The sequence below is a fragment of the Notamacropus eugenii genome, chromosome 1 (genome assembly GCF_028372415.1).
Source record: "Notamacropus eugenii isolate mMacEug1 chromosome 1, mMacEug1.pri_v2, whole genome shotgun sequence".
NCBI lineage: Eukaryota > Metazoa > Chordata > Mammalia > Diprotodontia > Macropodidae > Notamacropus > Notamacropus eugenii.
The window spans coordinates 494,708,200-494,731,980 of NC_092872.1; the positions used below are offsets into that span (position 1 = coordinate 494,708,200).

The 23,781-nt window shown below is 46.3% G+C and overlaps 1 protein-coding gene across 1 annotated transcript; it reads left to right on the plus strand.

Annotated features, from left to right (window-relative positions):
- Positions 1 to 11,392: 11,392 nt before the first annotated feature.
- On the plus strand, positions 11,393 to 23,036 carry ARRDC1 (arrestin domain containing 1). The gene is made up of 8 exons (XM_072633210.1): positions 11,393 to 11,674; positions 16,855 to 16,965; positions 19,088 to 19,138; positions 19,554 to 19,708; positions 19,936 to 20,118; positions 20,442 to 20,618; positions 21,164 to 21,608; positions 21,726 to 23,036. Exons 1-8 carry the CDS (start codon positions 11,557 to 11,559, stop codon positions 21,788 to 21,790), a joined length of 1,305 nt encoding a protein of 434 aa, XP_072489311.1. The 5' UTR covers positions 11,393 to 11,556; the 3' UTR covers positions 21,791 to 23,036.
- The last annotated feature ends 745 nt before the right edge of the window (positions 23,037 to 23,781 follow it).

Consider the following 23,781-nt stretch of genomic DNA (forward strand, 5'->3'; position numbering starts at 1 on the left):
TAAAGGAGATGGGCACTCACTGGTCAGTGAGTGGGCAACCCTTAGAGTTGAATGCACAAGATGGAGTGCAGCATATGCTTTCATCCGCCCCCATCAAAGTTTGGGGGGAATCTGTGTTTACCCCAACCATCCCCCACTGAGACTTGAGGGGACTTAAGGGAGTTCACAAGCTGTGCCTGTCTTGATTGACCCCATTGAGACATAGGGGTAGTTACCCCCACTTCAAGAAAGGTGATTAGGAAATGTGTTGGGGGACAGCTCTGGACCGGGGTCCCCCGTGAGGACCGTGAGACGCCTGAGGGTCTGAACCTGCTTACGTGGCAGGCTAGCTGGTCTAGCAAGCCACGAGGTACTGGGATGGCCCTGGTAACAGGCTGGCTCCACCCACGGGGAGGCACTTGGGAGGAGCTCGCCCGCCCATGGGAGGTACGGGGGAGGAGACAGGGGATAATAAAAGGGGATGACCATGAGAGCTGGAGAGAGAGAGAAAACGGAATAAAGCTTGCTGGCTGCAACTCCTTTCGGGTGCTCTGCCTGTTTATTCCCCTTCCCCAACAGGGAGAGGGAATTCCCTCCCCCGAACCAGGAGGAGGGCCGGAGACGTCTGAGGACCGGGGATAGGTAAGTAGAAGGCGAAGGCCTGGGAGTCGCCCCGGGCAGAAATGCTGTGGGAGTTGGTGCTCTCATTATCAGCAACCTTCTTGTGAGAAGGGTAGACTAGAATAAAGTAAGATTATTAACCCCTCCAAAGCTGTCTTCCTGTCCGACCAGATCTAGAGCGAACCTGTGTTAGCAGCCCTCCAGTGTACTAGTGTTTTCCTGTCTTACACCACTTCACTTTAATTTGCAAAACTCCTAAGCATACAATTAAAAATTCTAACACTTCCTTACAAGCTTACTTTTCTCTTGTTGAGGTTTGGGGGTGCTGGAATCCCCAAATAGTGACATGGGAGTCCTGTCCGAATGAATTCGGTCTAAGCCTTCTTTCAATCAAAGAGGAGGTTTATTAAAACATCAATAAGTGAGCGTGATTTTAAAAATATTTCATATTGGCCAGACTCTTAAGCAATCTGAGCCCTTTCATAGAGGCAAGATGGATTTTTTTATAAAGAACACTGTGGGAACGGAGAAGGGGTCTAGGTGGAAATAAGGGAGTGGCTATCTGAGGTGGGGCCAGTGCAAACAATGAAAGAGCAGTTAATTAACTAGGAAGGCCCCAGGTGAACACCAGGGACCTGAGTCAAGTGGAAAAGTCCAGGGACTTTTCCTTTTGGGGTCCAGATTCCAAAGATATGGTCTTTTCCTTTTATGGGTTCAAATCCCATCCCCATAATTGTTAGCAAGATTACCTTTTCTTTTCTGGCTCTAAAACCATGAACCTACTTTTCTGGGAAGAGATTGTTCTTGTCTTCCTTAATTCTGAAGAATTAAGAATTCTTCAATCCTTACATACTCAAGCTTGACCAGTTCAGGGAAGTAAAGGGAAAGATCTTTTTGAAAGCTCAACACTTACCAAGGGTGCACACAACATCACTGACAAAGGCTCTGAGAATAGAGAAGCAAATAAACTGACAGGTTAATAGACAAAGAGAAGACGTTCAAAAAGTGTGTAATAATGACATCAGGAAAACGTGAGTTTTTAAACACAGATGGCATGACAAAAAGAACACAGAGGTGCTTGAGTTTGAACCTTCACTATGCTAGACTGCTGAAGCAGATGTTTGAGAAAGCACATATCAACAAGCTAGGGCTGATAACAGACAGGATTCTACTCTCAGTTTGAATTACTAGCTGTCCTCAGTCACACAGACATAAATACAAATGCTACACTTAACAAGTCACAAAGATGGACATAAGGGCTGTAGTCTCCTAAAAAAATAGATTAGTGGGTACACAAGAAAGTCCTTTCTTTAGGTGAAATTCTGGGATACATATCCCAGGCTAATATAGAAGTTCTTGACTGTCTCCCTTTGGTCCTTCTTATAGCCAGAGAGACTCCATTTTGGTTTTAATTTTCTTTTCTTTGAAATTCCAGTTGGTCTAATCCTTTCTAGAGGAGAAATAGTTTTAGATTCAGTCTCCTTTTCAATTTTGAATTTTTTAAAAAATGTTTTCTTGGAGGGATGAAAACCTAGCTTCTCCTTCCTTCTTAATGGCTTCTAACAGCAATTGCTTAAATGAGTCCTAATCAGAGTGTTGGATTTTTTGCCCCTGCCTTACTGAGGGACATTTTTAAGTAACTAATTTTATCTCTATCAAATGAAACCTACCGGGGTCAGCAATTTCACAGATGAGATTTTGTCAATGATTGCCAATGTTCCAAAAATTTGTAAGTATTCAAACCATACTTTGAAGTCATTTGACTGACTATAGTCTCTTTTGGGGGCCAGGTAAAGTGGACCCCAAATTGATTACCCATGGGTCTTTTCACCAATTTTCAATTAAAGAGATCATTCAGCTGAAAGAGACAGGGGTCCAGATTCAAGTGTGATTAGGTACTTATCTGGTCCAGTGATGAGAGGGCTTGGAGACTAGGTCCATGAAGGCATCCAGAAGCTCACTTCAGGAAATTGTAATCTTCAATGAATCCCACTTCTGACACCATTTAATGTCAAGTCCTGAAATAAATCAAAGTCATGAGTTGAGGAATAAAGCATCTTTAATTGAGATAACAAAGTAGTCAACCTGCCACCTTCAGGGAGGTCCCATGAGTGCAGAGCACAATGGATTTCTCAACTCCAAAGCTTCTTCTATCTTTAGGAAGAGAGGAGGAGGAGGTATTATGAAGTAGCAAGGCTTAGCCATGACACCTCAGTGGCCCTTGGCAAACCAGGCAAAGAAAACTACTTCATTCTGGCTATTTTGCCCTTCATACTATGAAACCCAACAGAAGGGGGCAAGGATGTTAGAAATTGAGGTCCAGTTTGAACTGTATTCATTTACAAGGTAAAATCTCGGGAGTGGGGATGGGGGACTTGGGGTGTGATTCAAATCAACCAAATCAAGAGTAAATATCTTAAAAGTGGGAATATCAGGACATTACTAAAATTCTGGCATTACAAGGATCATTTAAGGGAGTCGCAAGTCATATATTTGATATTAACAATGTTCTGTCATTATATTGGCAATTATATTAACAATTTTCTGTCAGCAGGTTGGTCAAGCAGGGCCAATGGCCAGTATTCCCAAAGTCTCCAGAGAAAAGATTGTGTGTAAACTGGGGTGGTGCGACCCAAGTATAAACAAAATGGAAATTTCAAGTAGCTTTGTAGTACGTAGGTTCCTGGAATTACACTGTTGTATCTGTGTAATTAAGGCCATGGGGCCAGCTCAAAATCCCTTTGGATCCATGATCTGAAAGGTTTATCTGGGGCAGGAAGAAAAAGAAGCTATTAGCAAGAGGGATTAGGGCAAGTGGAAGACACCAGTAGAAAGGGGACCTCTCATATCTCAAGTTGATATAATAGGGTTAGATAAAAATGGCAGGCTCCTTGCTGAATCCCTGGAGAGATCCAATATAAGGATAAATGGTTGTGAAGCTCCCCCCACTCCTGGACCTTTGGTTCACCATCCAGACTCTGTCCACATCTCCCTGACTCTCCTTAGATCACTGTCACTAACACTAGGGGCCCTGGTCAGGAGTTTCCATTTCTCTCTGTTCCCCAAAGCAGAGAGGACTTGGGGCACAGACACAAGGATTATTCACTTAGCAGGTTGCTCCAGGCCCTGAAGACTTGCTCTGTAATAAGCAAGTTGGAGGTTCATATACTAGATACGGGATTATTTATGGCAGTGGGTCAGGGAAATGTTTTTAGATGCTGTCTAGGAAGGGAAAGAGTGAGAGAACAGAGACAGAGACGTAGAAAAAGAGATAAAAATTGAGACAAGGAAACAGAGAGAAAAAGAATATATCTGTTAAGTATTTACTATGTGCCAGGCACTGGGCTACACACTAAAGATATAGATAATGTAAAAAAAAATAAAAAGATTGTCTTTATTCTTGAGCTTACATTTTAATGGGAGAAGAGAAGTTAGAAAAATACAGAGAAGGAGGTATGGAACTGAACTGAAGTGAGCACGGTCTGGGTACCATGACCTGGGCATCTCAGGAAATGGTAGTCTGGAACAGGAGGTCACCAATCATGAGAGAGGGACACAGGGCACTCTCTCTTTCCAGAACAGAAGAGATAATGGGGCCAGAGCTGCAAAAGTGAGGAGGTAGTGGTGCAGAGGTTGTAAGCATTGACCCCAGAGCTGTACATTATGGTGTTCAGTCTTCCTGTGTTCATACTTTCTCTTTATGGGAGGGAAGGACAGGAACAAGGAGAATCCTAAATGTTGAGCTAGAAAGGCGAACATCCAATGAATCCAATCACCTCATTTTATAGTTGGGAGAACTGAGTCCTGAGGAGGTTAGTTGACTTGCCCAAAATCACACAGGTGGTAAAGGTAATGGGAAGCCTGGTCTCCGAGAGCCCAGGCTTGAGAGTGTCTTTATGCAGTGGACTTGCTTCTAGAAGTTAATGATGATGTGCAATGGAAAGGCCTGGCTCTCCTTGTCAGAGAATGCACTAGTATTTTTGTTTGTTTCCTATTAACTTAATATGATGAAAGAAAAGGCCTTTTGGGTGACTGCTAAGCCAGAATTAAGCATGTATACAAAAAGCTCCAAGAGAGAAATTTGCCTCAAGAGTGTATGACCCTGTGGATGTAAGTGTGTGTGAGTCAAGACACCCCATGCTGTTCATTCTCAGGTCTAGCTGTCCAGCTCTAACTTCTGCTGAGATCCAGTCTGCCTATTGTAGATCTTGAACTAGACATCCCATAGATTTCTTAAACTCAACATGTCCAGAATTGAACTCATTGATTTTCTCTACAAACCTTTCCCTCTTCCTAATTTCCCTGTGATTGAGGACACCACCATCCCCTCAGTCACCCAAGCTCCCACAAAATATGTGTATTCGCAACTCTTTAATCTCTATTATCCTTCCCACTACTCCCCCTACATCCAATTAATTGTCAAGTCCTGTTATTTCTGCCTTCTTAATATCCCTCCTATTTGCCCCATTGTTTCCTCAGACACAGACACTATCCTAGTGCAGGCCCTTGTCATCTCTAGCCTATGCTTATCATGGTGCCTGGTACATAGTAGGAGCTCAATAAATGTTTATTGACTGCCATGGTTCATGAGCCCTTGAACTACTGCAATCCACCCCCTACATAATCAAACACTATCAATCAATCAATCAGATTTAATTTGCTCTTTGAAAGGGATGGTATAATAATTTGATACAAAGCACTCCCTCATAAATCTCTGGCACATTTCCCCCCCAGTACAAACAGCGTGCAGTGAAAGGCAGACACAAGCTTAGTAAATAAAAGTGAATTTTAGTGGCAAAGGAGTAACTCACATTTCCTAGTTTCTAAAAGTCCTTTTCCTCCCTTTTACAGGATACTCAAGAAATTTCCCTTAGGTAGGGTTAGCTATTCTGATGCACATACTGCTAACAGTCTCTGTGGTCCTGAAGATGAGAAGTTCAAATCCTCTCACCCTCTAATTAGTCTCTGCCTACTCTAATCTGCTGCCAAAGTGACTTTCCTGTATATAAGGTAGAATCATTTCTTCCCATCTCCCTCTGCTCAATAAATTCCTATAGCTCTCTATTCCCTCAAGAATCATATAAAATACTATTTGGCATTTAAAGCACTTCACAAGTTGGCTCTCTCCTACTTATCTCTTTTTTTTCATATTTGATTTGTTTTAATCAGCCAAGATCCACCTTCTCATTCTCCCACCTTCCACACCCAACTGTGATTACAAGAAAAACAAAACCCATTACAATCATGTACAGTCAATCAAAAGAAATTTCACATTGACTATGCCTTTAGAAATACTTGTCATATTCTGTGTTCTGAGTCCTTCACCTTTCTATCAGGAGGTAGGAAACATATTTCTTCATTAGTCCTCTGGACTCTTAGTTGGTCATTATGCTGGTAAGAGTTGAGCACAATAATATTCCATAACATTTATACTGAGAGGAATGATTATTAATAATCAATTATTAATATTGATACAGGGTTTTTTCTCTTTTTGCTTCCTCATTTAAAGACCAGACCTTGTAGGACCTCTGAAGGACAGGGCTGACTATAAAATTGGCCTAACCCTCTGGGAATACTCTACTCAACTTGGATGGTACCCCACCCAACTGGGAAAGTTTATTTCTGATTAAAGTATAGAGAATAAAGCCTAGGTGAATTCTGGCTCTAAGAAATCTTACTCATTCCCTTGAATGCCCACACATCATTCAACTTAAGTGGTCTGGGTAGAGATGGATTCTTTTGTCTGGAGTAAGACTGAGTTTCATGATTAAGTCAAGTTGTCATCTGGAAGAGCTGAAGACCCTTGGCCCACCTTCTCATTAATATGTTCACCCCCTCATTGATTGCATTCCATGATCTCCAAGGTCTTTTGTCACCTAGAGAGACCGCTGACCATCAATTTTTTGATCATTTACTAGCCTAATTTAATTACTCAGAAACTCTGTCTCTTGGCTTTTTATTTGTCTCAATATATAATAACTTGTTCATCCATCCCCCATTTTAGGGGTGTCCCCCTCCAGATTCCCATTCTTTGCTACCTGGAAAAGAGCTATAAGTATTTTTGTACTTCCTTTGGCCTTGTAAATCCATCCCTTGATCTAGCCTACCTCTAACCCTTACCCCTATTCCCTCCTATTTCCCTGGTGAGTGAAATGTATTTCTGTATGTGTATGTGTGGTGTCCTTTCTTCTTTTGACAAGTTCAGATGAGAGTGAAGTTTAAATGTCAGCCACTCCCTCCACCCCCCTGCTTTGTTTGTACAGATGTTTACTTGTGCACTCTAATTATGAAATAATTTTCTCTAACCTTCCTTTCCCTTCCCCTCCCACTCCATTGTATACCTTTTCCCTTCTCTGTTCTTTAAAGATCATTATCACATAAGAGAACCACTCCTAGGTCTTCTCTAATCTGTCTTCTTCAATAGCCCCTGATGATAATAGGGTTCAGAGGAGACACATGTCTCATCTCTCCATATTTGAATGTAAGCAGTTTATCCTAGTCTTTTATCATTGTTTGTTCATATTCGCCTTTTATTGTTTCTCTTCTTGGGTTTGAACTTTAACATTTCTCTGAAGCTTGGCTCTTTTCATCTAGAATGCTTAAAAGTAATCCATTTCTTTAAAGGTACCTACTCCCCTGCCTCCCCCTCCCCGCCCCAGCATTATACTCAGTTCTTTAGGGTAAGTTATTTTTTGACTGAAATCCCATATCCTTTGCCTTTTGGGATATTGTATTCTAAATTCTCCATTCCTTTATGGTGATGGCTGCTAAATTATGAGTGATCCTGACAGTGGCTCCTCAGCATATCACAGAGATTAAGAGTGCAGTGCTCCAGTGTTCAAGGAACTGTTTCTGGTAGACCTAGCAATTCACAGCAATGCAAGGACCTAAAAAATTCTCAGTGGACTCTTGAGGCAAAATACCTTCCACATCCAGAGAAAGAACTATGGAACTGGAACGCACAATGAAGCAGAATATTTTCTCTTGTGTTATGTTTTGTTTTGTTTTTTTCTCATAGTTTCTTCCATTCATTTTAATTCTTCTATACAACATGACTAATGTGAAAATGTGGTTAATAAGAATGTATGTGTAGAACCCATATAAGATGTCGTCTTGGGGAGGGCGGGGGGAGGGACAGGGAGAAAATCTAAGACTTATGGAAGTGATTGTAGAAAATTGAAAATAAATCAATTAATTTTTTAAAAAAGAGTGTATTGCCCCTTGCAATCTGGAAAATCCTTTAAAAAATTTTTGACCCTCCCTTTGTACAAGGGAAGTCTGATTTTTTTCTTTTTCTTTTATGGGGTATTTACAGTATTGGAAGACAAAATATGCTGATGTTATACAATACCATACATGTATTTTATACATTTCTGAGTTTCTAAACTTTTTCTGTGTCATGTGCTGGTCTTCACATGTCACCTGTGGCTTCTGCAAAACTCCCCCAAAATTCCCATCCAATTTCTTATGCCAATTTGCAATATTTTGAAATCACAATGGGAAAGATTTTGATGTGGAAGGGATAACTACTTAATTTTTTTCTGTTTATAGTATTTTTTCCTTTTACCCGGCAGCTCTGGATTTTGGCTCTGATGGTAGTTTTCATTTTAGAGTTTCTTTCAGGAGGTGATGGATTCTTTCTATTTCCACTTTGCCCTCTGGTTCCAAGAGATTTGGGCAATTTCTTTTTAAGATTTCTTGAAATATGATGTCTAGGCTAGCTCTTTTTTGTTCATGGTTTCAAATAATCCAATGATTCTTAAATTTTTTCTTTTCAATTTGTTTTTCAGGTCAGCTGTTTTTGCTATATCTTATATTTTCTTAAATGTTTCAACCTTTTGACTTTGTCTTAATAATTCTTGTTGCTTCATGAAGTCATTGGTTTTGATTTTGTCCATTCTAATCTTCAGGGAGTTCATCTGGTCAAAAGATGAAATAATACACACACACACACACACACACACACACACACACACAGAGTTGGGTACAGAAATATATTTCACTCAACAGGGAAACAGAAGGGAAAGGGAAGAAGCTAAGAGGAGGGACTACAGAGAGAAGAAATTAAGGGATGGATTAGTTTTAAGCAAAACAAATTCTAAGGATGTACAAAAATATAGCTTTTTTTGAGGTAGCAAAGAATGGGAATCTGAGGCATCACCCATAAATTGGGAAATGGGTAAGCAAGAAAAATTGGCAACTATGATCAACACAATCACCAGCCACAATTCCTTATGACTCAGGTTGAAACATACTACCCACCTCCTGGCAGAGAGGTGATAGATCCAGAGTGCAGATTGAGATATAATTTTTTAGACATAGCTAATGTAAAAATTTGTTTTGCTAGGGTACACATTTTTATCAGAGGTTTCGTTTTTCCTGCTTTCTCAGTGAAGGGAAGGAAAAGGGAAGAAGAGGGAGGGCAAAAAGGCTGATTTTTTGTTTGAAAATGAAATTTAAAATTTAATTTAAAAAGAAATTGTTCTTGCTTCAAGTTTCTCCTGTTTCTAATCCATCCTTCACCCAGCTGCCAAATTGATATTCCTACAACAGAGATCTGAGCATGACCCTCCTCGGCTCGGGAGTCTTCAATGGTTCCCTAGGGCTTCTAGGATAACATATAAATTTATCAACTTGACTTCACAATCAATCAAGTAATCAATTAATATTTATTGAATGCACTGTACTAAGTGTTAGGAATATAAGACAGAAGCAAAAACAAGTTTTTGCCATCTACCTCTCAAAGTCTTTTTGCATATTACTCTTCAGGATCTCCCAATTCTAGACAAACTGGCCTCTTTCTCATTGTTCCCCATGTTTGACATTCCATCCCTTGCTAGTGACGTTGTTTGATGTTGGTGGGTCTTCATGGCTAAAATATATTTCCTCTTCACCTTTGTCCCTGACTTCACTCAAGACTCAGTTTAGGTGCCACCTCATACCTGAAACATTTGCTGTTCTCCCAGTTGTGAATGTTCTCTACCTCTAGAAATGCCCTTGTATGATGTCATATATAAGATGTAATTACTGATTCAGTTCTGCAAACATCGCATTATTTAAAATTGTTATCTTTCTAGGAGAAAGGTTCTTAATCTTATCCATATCATGGATAGATTTCAAAGAGTTGGTGAATTTGGATGGGGAAAAAAGTTACATCTTTGTATTTGCTAACCTCTAACTGAAGTTTCACATTTCCTTCAGTTATGAAAATGATGCAATAGATAAAACCCTAAGTCTGGATTCAGAAAGACCTGTCTCAGACACTTATTGTGCTACCCTGCGTAAGTCGCTTAACCTCTGCTTGCCTCAGTTTCTTCAATTGTAAAATGGGGATATTAATAGCACCTCTACCTCCCAGGATTGTTGTGAGAATCAAATGAGATAATGTTTGTAAAGAGCCTGGCATTGAAATCTCCTTGAAGGCAGTGACTTTCATTATTTTGGTCTTTGTATCTCCAGCACCCAGCAAAGTACCTCGCATATAGTTGGGCTTTAGTAAATGTTTGTTGAATTTAATGGAATGGAACTTCATGCTTTTTTCTCCTTGGTTCCCCTATATATTCCCAGTTAAGGGAGTTCTTGGGAGCTCCTGGTTCAGTAGAGTTCAGTAGAAGCTGTCTAGACTGCAGCCCCGTCATGCTTAGCTCCTTAGCCTCTGCTGGGTCACTAAATTCCTGGGAAATACGGGTTGTGGGACTGTGCCCTGTCCCTGGCACATTCCGGTTGGCTTCTTCATGGGCAGACAATGCAGGAAACTTGCCATGATTCAGCAGCCCGGTATAAGGGTTACCTCAAGGATGATCGGTCCCAGACTAGTCACATGATTCCTTCCCCTTGGGAACAGAGGGGACCATAAGAAGTCACGGCAGCGGCAGCGCCCACGTCCTGGACCTGGACCTGGAGACCCGACTGGACAGGGCGTGGTTCTAGCGCCTTCTCAGGTGCGCTGCCCCGCACTGTCCGCAGGTGGCGACTTTGGCCCACTTTAACCGAGGCTTCCTGCTTACCTGCCCCTCCGCGCTAGATGCCCAGGTGGGCTCGAAGCCCGACCCGAGGTAACTGGCAGCCTCCGAGGCATGCTCGGGACCGACGGATAATCTGGCCCGAAGCTACAAAACCTGAGGAGGGAGAGACGCCAATCATCCCACGGACCGACGGAGGCTGCGATTGGAGGCAGGGCACAACTGGCTGGGATGTCCGGCAGCGGGGTCAGGGAGAGAATGGAGAGTGGGCCCTGGGGTGGGAAGGAGAGATGGTGATCCTAATAGAGAGCATTTACAAGGCACTTGAAAGAGCTTTTACAAATATGACCTCATTTGGACAGCACAATAACCTTGGGAAGTGGGGCTATCACTACTCCCCATTTTAAGTATGACGAAACTGAGGCCGAGGTTCAGTGACTGATTCAGAGTCACGCAGTTAGTATATGACTGTAGCGGGACTGGCACTCAGGTCCTCCTTAGTCCGGGTCCAGCCCTCCATTCACTCGCTGTTTACCTAGAGGAGACCCCGCCCTGCAGAGGCTGGGCAGTTTTCTTCTCCCTTCAAAGATAAACTGAACCCGAGAGAAGAACAGGGCAAAGAAATGGGATTATTCCAACCTCGGTTTACTATTCAGGGAAATGGGTACATTACCTCCCGCGCCCGGGAGGTGGAATGGGCGGAGCTGCGTCGGCTCCTCCTCCGCCAGCCGCGTTCCTTCCCCGGCTATCTCTGCCCCAGCCTCGGTCCCCGCCCCAGTTCTCCCAGTCTAGGAGGGGGCGGGACGGACGGGATGGGGCAGCCCCGGCCCTTTAAGGGGCGGGCACTTGGCTGGTTTCGGGCGTTGTTGGCTGCTGGAGCTGAAGCCGGAGTCAGGAGGAGTCAGGAGAAGCCCTAGCAGACGCGGCCGGGCCGGGCCGGGGCCTGAGCGCGGGACCGGGGGCCGGGGGCCCAGGTCCCAGGTCGGGCAGGACCATGGGGAAGCTCCAGCTTTTTGAGATCTACCTCAGCAACAGCCGCGTCATCTACAGTCCCGGGGAGCCGCTGACCGGGACTGTGAACCTGCGCTTGGGCGCCGCGCTGCCCTACCGAGGTGAGGTGAGGGGCTGGCACGAGGGTCGGGGCTGGGGGCACGGCCGGGACGCACTCAGCCCGCAGCCTCCGGCCGGAGCATCATGGCAGAAAAGTGTCTTTCCAGGCCCGGGGCGCTAGAGAGTGACCTCCGTCTTCCCACCTTCCGGGATAATCCAGCCAAACTGCGACCGCCTCTCCCTGGCCATCGTGTGTGTGATCGTGTGTGTGTGTGTGTGTGTGTGTGTGTGTGTGTGTGTGTGTGTGTGTGTGTGTGTGTGTGTGTGTGTGGTGTGTGTGTGTGTGTGTGTGTGTGTGTGTGTGTGTGGTGTGTGTGTGTGTGTGTGTGTGTGGCCTCTCTCTGGCCGTCGCGTGCGTCTATTTCTGTGTGTGTGGTGTAGCAATCTCAGAGGAAACTCAGTCCTCCCTTCTCTTTGGATGCTTGGGGGAGAGAGGACTTCCTCTTCCCCCTAGGACCAGCTCCTCCTGAATCACCTGTGAAGCCTCTCAGGCGAGATCCGGATCCCTTTCTCCCTCTGAACCTTCCCTGATCAAGAGCCCAGTCCAAAGATTGAGATGTAGTTCTCACTTTCTCTTTTGCCTATCCCCTGAGATGTCTATCAAAAGCTGGGGTCGCTAGAGCTAGCTGATCTAGAGTCCAGGTATCTCCTGAAGGTCCTGGGTGCGCTTTTTCTGGCTTCCCCTTCTCAGGAATCACCCTTTCCGAGCTAGGGCCCTCAAGGCTAGGGCTGGGCTGGGCTTGGGTTTTCCATACCCAATGAGGGCCTGGGCCCTGGTGCCAGGTCATTTCCCTTTCTCCCCAGACCATTGGGCGCCTACAAGTTCTGGCCTTGCCTAGCTCTCCTTCCCCCAATCAAGTGGCCAGCTGTACAGTCTCCATGGTTACCACAGTCCAGCTAGGAGGGTGGGGCCATCCCTGGGGAAGCTGCTGGTTTTCTAATGCAAGTTTCAGGCTTCCTTGTGAGGGAGTCCTGGTTCTGGGTGACTGGACTGGCCCTGAGCAGGAACTGATAAGTTAATAGCTTACCTGCTGAGGTATGTGTGTAGGAGAGATAAAGTAAAGAACAAAGTTTTCTCAGCCCCAAAGAGCAAGGAACAAATGTTTGTTTACCCCTCCTAAGGTGGGAGAGACTGCCCTGGGCATCAGGCCAGACCAGCATTATGAACCCAACAGCCTTAGCTGTACCTTGGCTGTGACAGCAGGTGATCTGTACTGTGGTGCAGATGGGGAAAGGAAGAAACTAATCATTTATCTAGAACTTACTAGGTGACATGTACTAAGTACTTTTTACAAATATCTCATTTGATCTTTACAACCACTTTAAAAAGTAGGTGCTATTATTATTTTCATTTTACAGTTCAGGAAACTGAGGCAAATAGAAGTTAAGGCACACACAACTAATAAGTGTGAGGTTGGATTTGAAACTCAGGCCTTCCTAACTCCAGGTCTGGTGCTCTGTCCACTTGGGTATAAAGCAGTATAAAACTGACCAACAGGCTGAGGTCAGGCCTGGCACTACAAGTTCCTGAGGGAGGGGGTTCAGGACTCTGGTGATCTGAGTAGGGACAGGAGGAGGAGTGAGGGAGGGGAGCAGAAGGGTTCAGCCTCATGAACTTTAGTTCCTGAGGGGTAGAGGAAAACTGAAAGGGATCGTAGATTTTACGAACAAGTCAAGTGATTTTCTTAAGAACAAACTGCAAGTTAATGACAGTACATCCTGTGAAGGTAGATTAGATCTGGGAGGGACATTGAACACATTCAGCCTCAGCCCTTTATTTTAAAGATGAGAAAACAGTGCCAGAAAAGGTCCCATGATCTGCTTGAAGACACGTAAGAAGAAAGTAGCCAAACTGGAATTAAAATGTCAGTCCCGGGACTCCAGATTCAGGGCTTTCCCCTGTGCCCCCAAGATTTATATAGACCAAGGACAGAGCCCTTGGCGATAGACACATTTGAAGGACAAGAAGAAATGAGAAGATAGAATGAAACTAAGAAGAAGCAATTGGAGAATGATCTGCAGAATCCAGAAGTCCATTGTATCTTAATATCTGTCTTCCCTATCTGTTTCTCCTTTTTACAAATAGGATTCTTGGACTCTTAAAGAAGTCACTTAGAGGCAAAGATGTTGAGAATCCCCCTGTCCCCTCTACCTCAAATCTGCCTTTCTTAGGGCATCCTGGGGTCCATTGGGTCAGGGTCCTGGGCATTCCAGGTTCCCCCTGGGTCTGAGTCCTGGGGTATGATCCTCTCCTTCCATAAGGGAAAAAGAATCAGCATTATGGCCACTTTGGTGGGGTAGGGGAAAGGAGGTATCCCAGGTACTTCAGTTGTGTCTATGGTTTAGTCCTTTTTCTTCATCCTTTGTAGACCAGAAGAATCAAGGAGAAGATAAGGAGGGGGAATGGGCTCCTACCCTCAGGAAATGCTACTGTATTAGTCTGGGGTTTCTTTAGTTTTTCTGTGAGTCAGGCAGGAAAGAGGGGTTGGTTTAAGATGGGGCCTCAGGGTGAAAGGGAGCTTCTGGGGGCAGAGCTCAATCTCTGGGGGTTCTCACTGGCCAGGCCTTGCCTCAGCTGGGCCACCTGGTCCCTCACCCCTCCCCCACTCCTATGGCCCTGGTTGGAGCTAAGCTCTCAGACTGTGTCTAGAACCTAGGCACACACTGGGACCATGGTGGCTGGGATCAGAAACCTGCCCTGGGAACAGCAAAGAAAGCTCCCTTTGTGGGACCAGGAAACCAAAGCCTGACTAGCTCCTCAGCCTGGTCAGCACCATGTGTGCGTGAGTAGAGGCTTGTTCTGAAATAGACTTGCATTAGTTAGATCCTCCCTAGAAGACTAAATGGGCCATGGGTCTGAAGAGGTAGGCAAGGAGGGTGTGGGGGATTGGTGAGGAGGGGGAGAGCTGGTTCAGGGGCATTGGATTGAGCTCTGACACAGACTTAATCCTCCACCTCTTGTCAGCTCTGGCAGGGAAGAAAGAGGCTTCAGATTGGGGATCAGGGACAGGGTCACAAATGATAGGCCATTGGGGGTGGACAGTGTGCTTTTCATGGGCCTCCAGCAGGATGCTCTTGGGCCCTGGCCTTCTACCACCCCTAGCTGGGAAAATAACTGAACAGGCTTCTGAAATATTCATGGGCCACAGAACTGGAGCCGGGCCGAGCTGACTGGGTATTTCTAGGTTTCCTAAGGCCTGGGAGGGGGTAGATGAGAGCCAGGTATCAAGCCTTGGATTCAGTGATCCCACATCTTGGACTGACTGGGACAGGAAGGGACACAAGTCCTTGTACCATACATAAAGCCAGGGCTACAACCTTTGGGATAATTGGAAGCCCTAGGATGGGAAACAGGAGAGAAAGGACTGGGGATTGTCTCTGGAGGCAGTGGAGGGTGCTTTATGTAAATGTTGGAGGGGGAGGGGGAAATCTGCTGGGACACCTGGTAAACAAAGGGACTCAAAGCTGACTCCTTTAAATAGCACACTTCCTGGTATGTGTATGACTAGGCGGGGAGGGTATAAATTTCTGCTACCTGTCAGCACCCCTTCCTCTTGAAGCCTTCCTCCTGGGAACTTTGGGGTGGGGCAGGGAATTAGGTAGGAGCTACCTTAGTGCTGAAAGACCTTGGGGTAGGATCAACTGGGAATTCTGTCCTGTATAGACTCAGCACAAACTCTTCCCAAGACATGTTTTTTTGTTTTTTTTTTGCGGGGGGGGGGGGTGGGGGTGGGGGTGGTGGTAGAGTGAAGGACGAGGGATAGGGATGTTTCTTATTCTCCCTAGCTGACTCCCTCCCCAATACCCCCTACTGCCCTTCCCTGGTTCTATATCTGCTCAGACAGGTCAGTCCACATTCTTGCAGTGAGAGGGCTCAGGCTCCCCTCTTTGAGGGAGTATGCTTGCCCAGCCTCCCCTATGGGCTGGTCCTCAGGATCTGTAAGGGAGGCTCTGGGGCTGAGTTTGGGTGATAAGGCCTGAAGGCTTTTCCCTGTTTCCGAAGTTCAGCTTTGCTTTGGGTTCTGGCCAGTTCTTTTTCAGCCTTGGACTTCCTAGGGGCTGAAGTGGGGTCAGGATGGGTGGGCTATAGCCAAAGAAAGGTCAAATTTCCGAAGTCTTTCCCTGTGGCTTGATAGAGATAGTAAGAAAGGGGACTCCATTGCTTGGGGAATTTGTCACTTGTAAATAAGAGGGTTGGATGAAGAGAACAAGGATTCTTCTTGTTCTGTCATTCTCTGACTAGGGGCTATGAAGGTTGGTCTGTCTCCTGAGCTCATCAGCATCTGGTTTCTTCTGAGCCCAAATGAAGACAGATTAAAAGCCCCATGTCTATTCTCCTTACCCTACTTTCCTGTTATCTAATGTGAGGAGAAGGTTCCAGCCCTAAGAGTAGTGTATATACTTACTCCCCCCAACCAAGATTGTGTCTCTTCACCCCCAGTAATGGAAGCCTTTGTGAGGAAGACTTTCTGAGCCCTTGAAATTTCTTTAGTCCTCAATTTTCTAAGGCAGGGATTCTTAACCATAGGTTCCATTGATAGATCTTGGCAAGGGTGAAGGGGGGTATCCATAAAATTGGATGGGGAAAAAAGTTACATGTTTATTTTCACTAAACCCTAATTGAAATTTTACTTTTCCTCTAATTATGAATATACGTAACAAACATTCTGAGAAGGGGTCCCCAGGGGCTACACTAAACTGCTAAAGGGGAGACCATGACTAGAGTTAAGAACCCAGCTCTGAGGGCTATCCCTGTTGCACTAATAAAAATCAGGCATCCTCAGGAAGTACTCTGAAGGGGATTTTCAGGCTTAATGCTCACCCTAGGCATAGGATACAATGGGACAGGACAAGAGGCCACCTGTTTAAGAAGCCTCAGACTTTCTTCCAGGTGGTTCCTGGTTCCTGGCTCTCTCCAGTAAGGGCTACAGGTGACCAGAGCCTTGCCCTTGAGGGGACTTCTTTGGAGAGGAGCATGGCCAGGAAAGTGGTGAAACAGGTAGACTTAGAATGAGAGGGCAACCCTGTTGGTGAGATTCTTGGTTTATCCTGCCCCAGGATTCCAGACAATCTCTGGAACCCTAAGTGTTTGCTTTTCAGATAGAGGCTAGAGATGTTGTGGGGGTTTCTGGTAGATATGGTAGTTCCCTTGATCAGCTCATCAGTATGGGTGGTATTTCAGCTATCAGAGTCACCTGTACGGGGTCCTGTGGAGTGTCCAGCAAGGCCAATGATACTTCATGGACAGTGGAAGAAGCATACTTCAACAGCACATTGTCCCTGGCTGACAAAGGTAAGCAGGGGCCTAGGTAAAGAATTAACCCAGGAGTCCTTGGATGGGGTAGAGGGATGGTATGGGGGTCAATGGAGGGTTGGAGTCAGTCCCTCCAGTGGGTCCCTGACCTCAGATGTGGAGAGGGTGAACTCTTGGGGACTAATGTGTGAGGAGGAAGTGCCTGACAGATAGGGTAGGAGGCTCTGTGGTTGATAGGCTGAGAAGGAAAAGGGAGCCCCAAGATGAAAAGGCTAGAGATTGGTGGAATAGGAGTGTAGAAGGGCCCTGGGTGGCTTTTCTACCCCAAATATCCTTGGTTGAATTAGCCAAGGCCTAGGAGGCCATGCCTTTCCTAGGCCTGTCCTGCAGGCCCTGTATACACCAAACATGGGCATAAATAACCTCATGTTCTCTAGAGGATTTAGTCACAGTCCCTTGACTCCTAGACGGTCTTGTGATCCACCCTGTGCTTACTTGGGATCAGGCTCGACCCACCTTTCTCTGGTGCTTTATATGGCTTTCAGATCACCTTCCCTCTTCTGAATTCCTGGTCCATCCTCTTTCTAAGTTCTTCGGAGCCATGGAAAGAGATGATCTCATTCAGACTTTAGCTCAGCTGGACCTTGACCTTCAGGCTCTCCCAAGTCCGAGCAGGAGACTGCCTGTGGGTCACTGTCCTGATTTTGGCGGTGAAAATTCCAGGTGGATGAATAAACAATCTACTTCCTTCTCTTGGTCTCTGAATAGTCCCTGTGAAATGGTGATCATTTTAGTACTTCCTTAGGAATGTTAGGAAGAATTGAAGAATGCCACCTGGAGTAACTGAGGTCCAAAGAGGGGAAGCTATTAATACACTGAATGAGAGGAACCAAAAAGAACTTAACTAGCTAGAATAATGGGCCAAATATATTAATATGTTATAGTGAATGGAGCAGCTAGGTGGTACAGTGGATAGAGCATTGGCCCTAGAGTCAGGAGGACCTGAGTTCAAATCCGGCCTCAGACACTTACTAGCTATGTGACTCTGGGCAAAAAAAGTCCTATGTTTTTAAGTTAAAATCAAATGCCCAATTATAAGATTGGGAAGGAGTTGTTAGGCCATAGTTTATATGGGAAAAGATCTGGAATTATTATGGATTTACCATTTTAATATCCAGGAGTTAAGCTTAATTTCTGGGGGACATATCTGTCTTCAGATATTTTGAAGGGCTAGCACATAGAAGAGATTATTAACTTGTTCTGCTTGGCCCCAGGCATCTTATCTTAGGGAACTTGTAGAGTCAAAATTCAGCTTGACATAGGAAAAAAACTTAATATTGATTAGAGCTGTTTCATGAAATGAGTTCCCCATCACAAGTCTTCAAGTGGAACTTGGATAAACACTTCTCAGGGATATTACAGAGGGAATTCCTGCTAAGGTACTGGTTGGATTCGATGTCCTTTGAAATTTATGATTCTAGAATTTGTCCAAAGTCAAAGAGCAACTCAGGTTTGCATCTTAGGTCTTCTGGCTTCCAGCTGAGGGCCTTGTTCCCTTCATGCAGTGTCTGGGGGAGAATCAGAATCAGATCCATCCTTTTGCTGGGAATGAGGCTTTCTAGGACGCCATGTATTGGCACTGACAGACATGTGCCTTTTCTTCATTGTGGAAGAGTAGAGGAACCTTTTTGTACAATTGTTCCTATGTGAGTGTGAAATACCATGGTATAATGATGAGAGAGCCAGCATTGGAGTCCATCGGGCACTGGATTCAAGCCCTGCCTCTGAGGCAGAATTAGCTGTGTGACCAAGGGTAAATTCCTTAAACTTCTTATATTCTCAGGAATCGTTCTAAGGGTGGTATAGATGAATTGCTGTTCTGTCTCGGTAGAAAGGAGTTTCTATGCCAGCACCTCCACAGAGATCCGTACCAAATCCTAAGGGTGGGGAATTGTCAGGCCAGGTTCCAGTGAAGCTGAACACAGTCTTATCTATGGGCTCTTCATCTCAGATGTGGCTGAAGATGCTGGCCCTTTGTGTTTGGTGTTCAGCACCAACTGATCTTCAAGAGGGGACCTAGGTTCCTCCTTGGCAATCAGCCCTAGGATCTGGAGTCCCATGAATAGTCCTCCCTTCTCACCAACTGCTTTGCTTTCTGCAGGGACCTTATCTCCTGGAGAACATGCCTTCCCCTTCCAGTTCCTGTTGCCAAGTAAGAGCCAGGCTGATCTCATCCTTGTCCCTCTTCTGGGGGTGGCCTTGTCCATCTGACCATTCTTCTATGTCTGCTCAGAACCCCCCCAGACATGTCCAGAGTACATGAATGTTCACATGTATATTTGCACAGATATGTATGAGAAGGTCTTTGGCGGGGGAACCTAGAGGGGTCATTTGGAGGGGAGAGGTTGGGTAGGAGAAAAGTATTTCAGTCTGACCATGTGACCCCAAATGTCCCCTCCTTGCCCTCTATGGCCCCCCACCATGGTGCACCCACTTCTTCTGGGTTTGGGATTTGTTTCCTTGAAGCTTGTCCTCATTGCTCTGCCCAGCTCTGGCCTGCCCCACCCCACGAGATACTGTGATCTAACCTGTGCTTCTATTCCCTTGTGCTCCCTTCTCTGCCCCAGCCACAGCACCCACATCCTTTGAGGGGCCCTTTGGTAAGATTGTGCACCAGTTGCGGGCTGTGATCGACACCCCTCGCTTCTCCAAGGACCACAAATGCAGCCGTATATTCTACATCCTCAGTCCCTTGAACCTCAACAGCCTCCCAGACATCGAGGTGTGGCCATGGGAGGTGGGAGGCAGAAGGGCTTGGGGTTCTGGGGCTGTAATGGGTTAGTAACCATGACTGGGGCTGGGCTGGGCTGGGCTGAGGTGTGGTCAGGGAGTCAAAGGCTATCCCTTGGGAATGGCTTGGACTAAGGGATCTGAGAGCCTGTGGTCAGTCAGACTATTCCCAGAGCTCACTGTCCTTGGCATAATCTCAGCCTTACCTTCACACAACAGCAACCCAATGAGGCCACGACTATCAAGAAGTTCTCTTACAAGTTGGTGAAGAGTGGAAGCGTTGTCCTCACTGCAAGCACTGATCTCAGGGGCTACGTTGTGGGCCAGGTGGTCCAGCTCCGGGCAGATATTGAGAACCAGTCTGGCAAGGACACAGGTCCTGTGGTGGCCAGCCTTCTCCAGGTCAGCAACTGGCAGGCATGCCCAATTCCACAGGCCCTATTTCTCCTTCTCTACCAGCTCCTTGATTCCAGGGTCATGGATCTTTCTATCCCCATGTCCTTATCCTTCCAGCCCAATAAACCCTGTCCCCAGAGGTTTTGGACAAGAGCAGCTCCAGGCAGTGGGATACTCCTTGGAGAGAGCTCCACTTCCAGGGAGTTCAATGAGAGGGAGACATTCATGCCCATTTCAAACAAGAGGCATAGGACACGTGTTTGAGGCCTTCAACTTTGCCCAACCGCAGAGTTCCTGTGAACTTTCATTTCTATTCTCCTGTCTCCCAGAAAGTATCCTACAAGGCCAAGCGCTGGATCTATGATCTTCGGACAATCGCAGAAGTTGAAGGCTCAGGGGTGAAGGCCTGGAAGCGGGCTGAGTGGCGGGAGCAGATCTTGGTGCCAGCCCTGCCACAGTCGGTGCTGCCTGGCTGTAGCCTCATCCACATAGACTACTTCATTCAGGTGCGGGGCACTGATCCCCAGGAAATCCTGGGATCTCCTCTTTCTCAAGGGTCCCTGTCTCTTCTAGGGTCCCCTTTCCCCAAAGTTTTCTCTTCTCACTTCCTCTCCCAAAGTAGCCTTGGGCCCTTCATCTTTTCAGGGTCTTTCTGTTTTTCTGGGAGGCTATATCCTTCCAGTCCCCAATTCTTATCCCTGCCGTAGCTGAGGGAGGGCCCATAGGGATTTATTCCTACATGCATCCCTGATCCTGGGAGAGGAGTATATGTGTTATCATGATGGGGTGTTTTAATTCTGGGTCCCTCCCTGATCTGTGGGGGCTGGGACTGGGACTATGGGAGTGCCTAGTAGCTTAGGAGAGCAAGGTTTCAGCACTGGCTTTAATTTCTCAATTGATGTACAGCTTGGGGCCAAGGAATGAGTGGGTAGCTCTATCTTACCACTCCCAGAGAAGGTTTGAAAGGACTGTTCCTTTCAGCTTTGGGGCTGTCTATCCAGGTGTCTGAGAATCTTCCCCTCATACCATGCCCCCTCTCCTGTACCCCCAGGTCTCACTGAAGGCACCTGAAGCAACAGTGAATCTGCCCCTTTTCATTGGCAACATTGCAGTGAATTGCCCTCCATTAAGTCCTGGCCTGGCCTTGTCTGGGCTCCCACCCCCCCTGGTGCCTACTGCACCACCTGAAGACTTGGACATGGCAGCCTGTGGGCCTTGTCCTATGGTCAGTGTCTCCCTCCCTACCAAGAGTCACTCACAACAACAGCAACAATCAACACAGCCCTTCAGCTATACACCTGGCCTGAGCTTTCCTGAGACCCAGCCTGAGGCTGAGCCTGGCCCTGAGGATGGTTCACCTGCTCCTAGCCGGCCTCCCCTTTGCCTGTCCACTGGTGCCACTATTCCCTACTTTGCTGAAGGCCCTGTGGTGCCTATGCCTACAGCCAGTGACCTGATCCTGCCACCAGAGTATAGCACATGGGGCTACCCTTATGGTGAGTGAACCAAGGCTGGGTGGGGCCAGGGACCCAATTTGGGGCCCTCAGGCCGAGTAATGGGGAAGGAGATTCTTGTGCATGATCCTTACCACCCTCTATCTCTTTCTGGAGCAGAGGCGCCTCCCTCCTATGAACAGAGTTGCAGCAGTGCCAGCTCAGGCTTGAGCAATGGGAACTGACTTGTGGACTCCTCAACCCATCTAGTGGCCTCCTTTGGCCCTTATCTCAGGCCCAGTTTCCAGTGCTGTGAAGAGGAGGAGCTGCTGAACCTTTGGCATTGAGGGAAGGAGAAGGCCCATCCCCTGGGCCTTCTGACCTCTGGCTTTGTATCTCCTTGGAGAGTCCCCCCCATGCCTTAAATCCTAGCCTTTCTGCCTGTCAGGTTGGGCTATGTATTCTATGGCCCTGGGGAAGAGGTCTTGGGGCTTGGGTCTTCCCCATTTCCCATATAGGCTATAGGGCCCTGGAAGGGCTGACATCCAACTTGGCTCTAGTGCAGGGAGGACTGATTGTTTTGTCCAAGGGCAGGGTCTTCCCCTATTCCCAGGACCCAATCAATCACTCTGGGGAAACTTTCACTGGCTCTCCCTCTTGTGCCTTTTCTCCTTCTGGGCTCATGCTGGGTGAGAATTGTTTATCTCATTGCTGTAGCCCTGGCTTCTTTGGATAGCATAAAGAGCTCTCGTGCCATTCTCTTATGGCCAGGGTCCATACCCTGTACAGCCAAAGCTGGGGCAGGAAATCCCAGTGGCTGGCTCTAACTTCCTGTCCCCAGGTGGGACTGTGGGCAAAGTAGAGATAGTTGGGCTGAGTCTCTGTTGCTCTCCCTAACTACCAATGGATTGTAACCTGTAACCTCCCTCCCCTCAACTAATATACCCCCTGGTGCTCTTCACTTTCTTCTGGACTTAGGTTTCCCTTGGGCAACCTGTCCTAAGGCATGTTATGGTATGGATGGTTCTGCTTCCATCTTGGTATGTTTCCCAGTAGTGTCTAGGCCTCTTGGATGTCTGGGAGAGTGAACAGTACCTTGGTAACCTGTTCCGTTCCCTGCCTCCACCTACCCTCTCCCAAGCTAGCCAGGAATCCCTAGCCTGTGTCTTTCTTCTATCAGTGTCAGGGTTGGTGAGTCTTGGTCCCGGTCTGGTCAGTAACTCTTTTTAAAGCATGTGTGCTATACTGAGAGAGGTTTCTTGGACTGGTTCATGGGACAGACCTGGTCTCAAGTTGAGGGAGGCTTTTGGGAGTCCTGCACTTCCTGTTTTCCTATGGCTTGGTTTTATCTGCACCTCCCCCCTCCTCATTTCTTCAGGTATTTATTGCTAAATGTGCTAGCCCTCACCACCCCCACCCCCCCACTCTCTCTCCCAGTCTCGGAGGTATGAAGATCTACATGTAAATAAAGTTTTTGTTTTGTAACGTTCAGTATTCATGTATAGCTTTTGTCCAGCCATTAGATCTGTTTACTTGATTATCCCGCCCCTCACAATCTATGCTCCCCACCCTTCCTCAAAGTTCCTCTTTCTTCCCCCCACTCCCACTGTCATGTTTCTGGGATTTGGGGTGGACACCTGCTCTACTATCTTCTCATACTTGAAGCTTGGAATGTGAAAATGTACAGGAGAATCAGAAGCTCTGTGACTTGAGTGCAGAGATTTTGTGGCCCTCAGTGAGATGATCAAGCTGAACCAAAAAGCATTTATTCATCACTTGATACATGCCAGATGGAGGCACATCTAAGTGCCAAAATGGATAGTGTCAGGCCTGAAGTCAGGAAGACTCCTCTTCTTGAGTTCAAATCTGGCCTCAGACACTTACTAGCTGTGTGACCCTGGGCAAGTCACTTCACCTTGTTTGTTTTAGAAGGACATGACAAACCACTCTAGTATCTTTTTGCCAATAAAACTCCAAAAGGGGTCGTGAAGAGTTGGACTCAACTGAAAAATGACTGAATAACAAAAGTATGACAACAACTGTGCTTTGGAAATCCAAAGAAAGGTGAAAACAGTGCCTGCCCTGAAGAGCCTCATAATCTAAGGGGGGAGGGGGAGACAACATGCAAACAGCGATGGACAAATTATGTACATATATGTATGCACATATGTACACATGTGTATACACATATGTATATACACATGTACACATGTATAGACTATATTGGAAGCTATCT